At 40.3% G+C, this 4,644-nt stretch overlaps 1 protein-coding gene across 2 annotated transcripts in view; it reads left to right on the top strand.

Annotated features, from left to right (window-relative positions):
* rif1 (replication timing regulatory factor 1) overlaps positions 1-4,644 on the top strand; it is a 26,648-nt gene that overhangs the window by 13,427 nt on the left and 8,577 nt on the right. For both annotated transcript variants that reach the window (XM_035676330.1, XM_035676329.1), the window contains exons 21-28: positions 353-452; positions 538-827; positions 917-1,119; positions 1,643-1,736; positions 1,814-1,957; positions 2,410-2,552; positions 2,637-2,726; positions 2,829-2,883. In XM_035676330.1, coding sequence (XP_035532223.1) covers positions 353-452; positions 538-827; positions 917-1,119; positions 1,643-1,736; positions 1,814-1,957; positions 2,410-2,552; positions 2,637-2,726; positions 2,829-2,883 — 1,119 coding nt within the window. The remainder of the gene's footprint in view (positions 1-352; positions 453-537; positions 828-916; positions 1,120-1,642; positions 1,737-1,813; positions 1,958-2,409; positions 2,553-2,636; positions 2,727-2,828; positions 2,884-4,644) is intronic.

Here is a 4,644-nt window from a genome sequence, read left to right as displayed (position 1 = left end):
ACAAATAAAGGTTTTCTTATCTTTATCTTAATACGAAATTTAAAAATAAAAAATCTAGGGAAAGATATGTCCAAAGTGTTTACTTTAATATTCTCTATACATAATAAGATACCTTATACTCTGTTCTTATTTGATTTTCTCATTCTATAATCAGTCAGAGAAAAGAACTGGGATGTAGTATTTTATTTAATTCTATTTCCCTTCTGGTGACGTTCAGATTTTTGAAAAAATCCTGAATAGTTTAAGGCACTGTTTTGGTTTAAATAAACAAAAGACAGACTTAAAAATGAATCTGTTAAATACTTTTGAAAGCAGTCTTGCTTTAACATATTGATGCTGTCTGATCCTCCAGGTTCCTTCAGCATTAAATGCGGTCGCCAGTATCCTCCAAGTCATGGTGGAATGTGTGGACTTCTCGCCGTACACTCCTCAGTTTCAGCAAAAGCTGAAGTGTAAGAGAACTTAAGCTACCCTTTCTTTAGTATTTACACTAAGATTAAATAGAGAACTAACCATTCCCACTCTTGTTTCTTCCAGCTCCTCACACTCCAGTAAACTGGATGAAGAAGAGGAATAAAGTCCTGGGGAATTTATCCACCTTCCAGTCCCTGCTGGTACAGTGTCTAGAGGTTTATCTGGAGGGACCCGAGGCTTCTTCTGAAGCCACAGGATTGGCCCTGGTCTCCATCCTGTCTGCTCTCTTCACCAACCTTGCTCTCGCAAACACCGTGAAGGAAGCCCTGACATCTCTGATTCAACCTCTCACCCTCTTCTATAAGCAGGCAGCCAATGAGCTGCCCAAATTCACCTCTCAGCTTCTTGGAAAAGTGGGTTCCTTGTCCAATGGGTACACATTTTTTAATAATTTTACTTTTTTAATGAATCAATAACTTTCTGCCGTTTTTCCCTCCTGCAGCTGGAGAAGCTTGTCAGCGATGTTCTGGGCTGCCTGCAGACCCGCTCTGCATTGGCGTACAATGATGAGCTCCTGACGCTGCTGTCTCCTCTACTTTGTGTGTTGTTTCCTCACAAAAACAAGCAGCTCCGCACGTCAGTCGTCCAGTTCTGGAACTCCACCTTTGCCAACTCAATCAGCCTCACTTACCCCGACGAGATTAGGTAAAAAACTGACTTTGTTAGTCTTTTTAACAATCTCTGGTTTGGTTGAAGTAAATCTTTAATTCACAGACGTAGATTGGGGGGGGAAACTGTAGATTCAGTAACTCTACTCAGCTGTACAGGGAGCAGACTGGTTATGTACCACAGAGAGGCTGCGACAGCAACACAGGCAGAAGCAGTACTCCATTATTGCCAATAGTTGTTTGGTGCTATATTCATGTTTTTAAATCTTATATATCACCTTTTTAATGTCATGTTCACATTATTGGGTAAGAGGAAAAGGCCAAATGAATGTGTATTCATGTTGAAGACTGCACCTTACAGGTTCATCACAGTAGTACAAGGTTAAATGAGAGAATTTCATTGAAATTTTGTTGGCAGTGGTTTCTTCATGATAACATACCACTATAATCAGAATGCAACAATAGAAAAGTTTTTGTTTTTATGACAAACCAAACAATACAATGATTTAGATCCATTTTCTTACAACAATCTTGTCAATGTTGACATTCTCTTTACATAGACCAATATTGAGCCAAGTGAAGCAGAAGACCCCAATCATTCTTCCTGGCTTTGAGGTTGTCAGTGTTCCTGATGAGCTCAGTGGACAGTATTCAGTGAGTTGCAATGCTTTTTCATGATTTCAGCTCTCCATGTTGTCGTTATTTGTGACTAATCTTGTTTTTGTGTTCAGAGTGAGAGTTCCCAGTTGGAGACCAAGCTCAGTGGGATGCCGGTTTCATCTGTGGGAAAAAGGGACTCGCTGCTGGGAAGGACTGCTGAGATTAAGGACAGGAGCGCCATCAAGACCTCCATGAAGATGTCAAAACCAGTTTCTGTAAGTCAAGACTCACACCAGACCATATTTCATGAAGGACGAGTCATTTTGTCCATACTAAATGTCTGTCTCAACAGCTTCAGAGAGTATGGTGTTTGATATTTTCATTATCATTCCTGTTGTGACTGATAATGACTGGAAAGCAATTGAAATGAAACGCTCGGTGACCAATTGGCCTTGCAGTTCAAGACTCTGCCATACGGTTGCAGCGTCTCTGGGTCGAGTTTGACCAGAAGTCTTTGTTGGATCCCCCCCCACATTTCCTGTCGGCTCTTGGTCAATTTCTTGTTTATGTAACATTTTTAGATAAGAGAAAGTTGTTTGTAACCATGCGATGACAGAGTTACAGCTACTATATTCTACTCAGACCTCTTTGGGGTTTCCATTTTGTTTTTTGATTGCTCATCATCCCACCGTTGCACAACTGGTCTCCATTGTGTTCCCTTCATCAGACAAAGTTGGACTTTGGCTCTCCCAAGCCTCCTCGCAGAGAGGTTTTGGAGGAAGAGGCCTCCATCGACTTTGTTTTTATTCCTCCTGAGGCGAAGGAGAGAGTTCTGACAGAGCACCAGAAGGAGGTGAAAAGGACTAAAAGGTCAGACTTTTTTTTTTGTCTTCCAAATTACATTTTCTACACATCCACGTTCAGTCTCCTGTAACAATGTTTTCTTTGGCACAGGGTGGACATCCCAGCTATGTACAACAACCTTGATGCTTCTCTGGATACAACAGTTTTCACCCAGTACACACAGAGCCAAGAAGACTCTTTGTAAGTTCTGAGCACCTGCTACCAGAATCAGGATAAATCCCTGCTCTTTCATACAAACAGAAAAAACAGCATACATATAACAAACTGTTGTTTTTCTCACAGGGACAAACTGCCAACTGAACAAGCTGACAAGGTTACCAAAGAGGTTCCTGGCAAGGTAATGAAACACATCTCCGTCAGGGGCAAAAAGAGAAATCAACATTGCCAGGAAGAACACCACTTGGGGCTTGTTTTGTCCTGTTTTCATTCAGCTAAATCGAGTATGAATAAAACAAAAACTGCTTGTATATTGTTACTTGCAGTGCTTTATACCACTGCACATGTATTTTAGGACTAACTGCATCTGGAGTTTCAGTGTTAAGTTAATTAATGCCAAGATCTCAAGGTTAAAAAGACATAATTAGGAGCATTAATTTAAGCAGTGGCAGGATTGTGTTTTCTCCTCAGGATCAGACATTTGTCAGTATAGCACAATCTAATAGTCCTAGACCGGACTGCAAACTCAAATGACTTTTTCAGATAAAGTTGTACCCTTTGTTGATTTTTGGTATAAATTTTAAAAAAAAAAAAAAAAAAAGAAACACTGGTTACAAGTCATGCTTTTTCTCAAAAAATAAAAACTACTTCGACAAGTGCTCATTACTACCCACCTCTGTTCACCACACCCAACATCAAGTGTGGTCAGCAGTGTGGTGTGCTGCACCTGTGACCCAAAAACATTGCCACATGACACATATGATCGCACATATCTAAGGAACTCTAAGCTGCTAGGACAAAAACAGCTCTGTGAGCTGAGTAGGTCTGTTAATGAAAGATTAGCTATAAATATTCCTGTCATGACAGATAGGTAACTGCATGTACACACACTCTCTGTCACAGGAACAGTGACCATTACCAACCCAGATTTACATTACTATGTAGCAGTGTGTCAGACGCAGACGGACAGAATTATGGGAGATGGAAGAAATGTAGGGTGCAATGTAAATGGTAAATGGACCTGTACTTGTATAGCACCTTTCTAGTCTTCCAACCACTCAAAGTGCTTTCACACACATTCAGTCAAATTCCATCAAACAGAAACTAACTAATTCATATACAGCATCGGGAGCAATTCGGGGTTCGCTATCTTGCTCAAGGACACTTCGACACGTGGCGGGAGGAGCCAGTGATTGAACCAACAACCTTCCGATTAGTGGACAACCCACTCTACCTCTGAGCCACAGTTGCCCCATTCTGCCATTCTGTTCACAATTTAATCTAATAGGTAGATTGTCATGAAGTGTACGTTAAAGGACCAGTGTGTAGGATATAGTGGCATCTAGTGGTGAGATTGCAGATTGCAACAAATAGAAACCCTTTTACTCAGGAGAAACTATGGTGGCTGCAAACTTGCAAAAAGTTTAAGGAGTCCATAGAAGAGGATCAGCTCCCTCTGTATGAGAAAAAAACTCATTCTAAGGTAGCACAAAAACACAATGATTATTATTTTCAGGTACATTATACACTAATGAAAACATACATACTGACAATAGATCATCCTCTATGCAATTATCTTTAGTTCTATTATTGATGATTAGACGATGATCGCCTGTGGTTGAAGGAATGAGTAGAACAGGCAGGAAGAATCAACATCAGTCTTTAAAGTCTTTGACCTCAAAGTCCTGTCATTTTTTTTGTTAGTTGAAAGTAACAATTAATCATCCAAAATGAAGACAACACCATCGTGACTGGGGCGTTGTGATTTGGTCTCTGAATTGTGAGTCAGGAAGTAGAACAACATAAAGATGGCAGAGTTTAAAGTAACTGTAAAAGAACAGGCCACAACAATCTGCAACGGAAACGCTGCACTTAAGAATCTACAGACATGCTAGTGGAATTTTGAGGCTGTACTTACATTTCCATATACAAAGACAGACGA

Source organism: Morone saxatilis, unplaced genomic scaffold (assembly GCF_004916995.1).
Source record: "Morone saxatilis isolate NCDOM2014 unplaced genomic scaffold, NCSU_SB_2.0 Contig5, whole genome shotgun sequence".
Lineage (NCBI taxonomy): Eukaryota > Metazoa > Chordata > Actinopteri > Moronidae > Morone > Morone saxatilis.
Note: the sequence above shows the minus strand (reverse complement) of the source record. Positions and strands in the feature narration are given on the sequence as shown.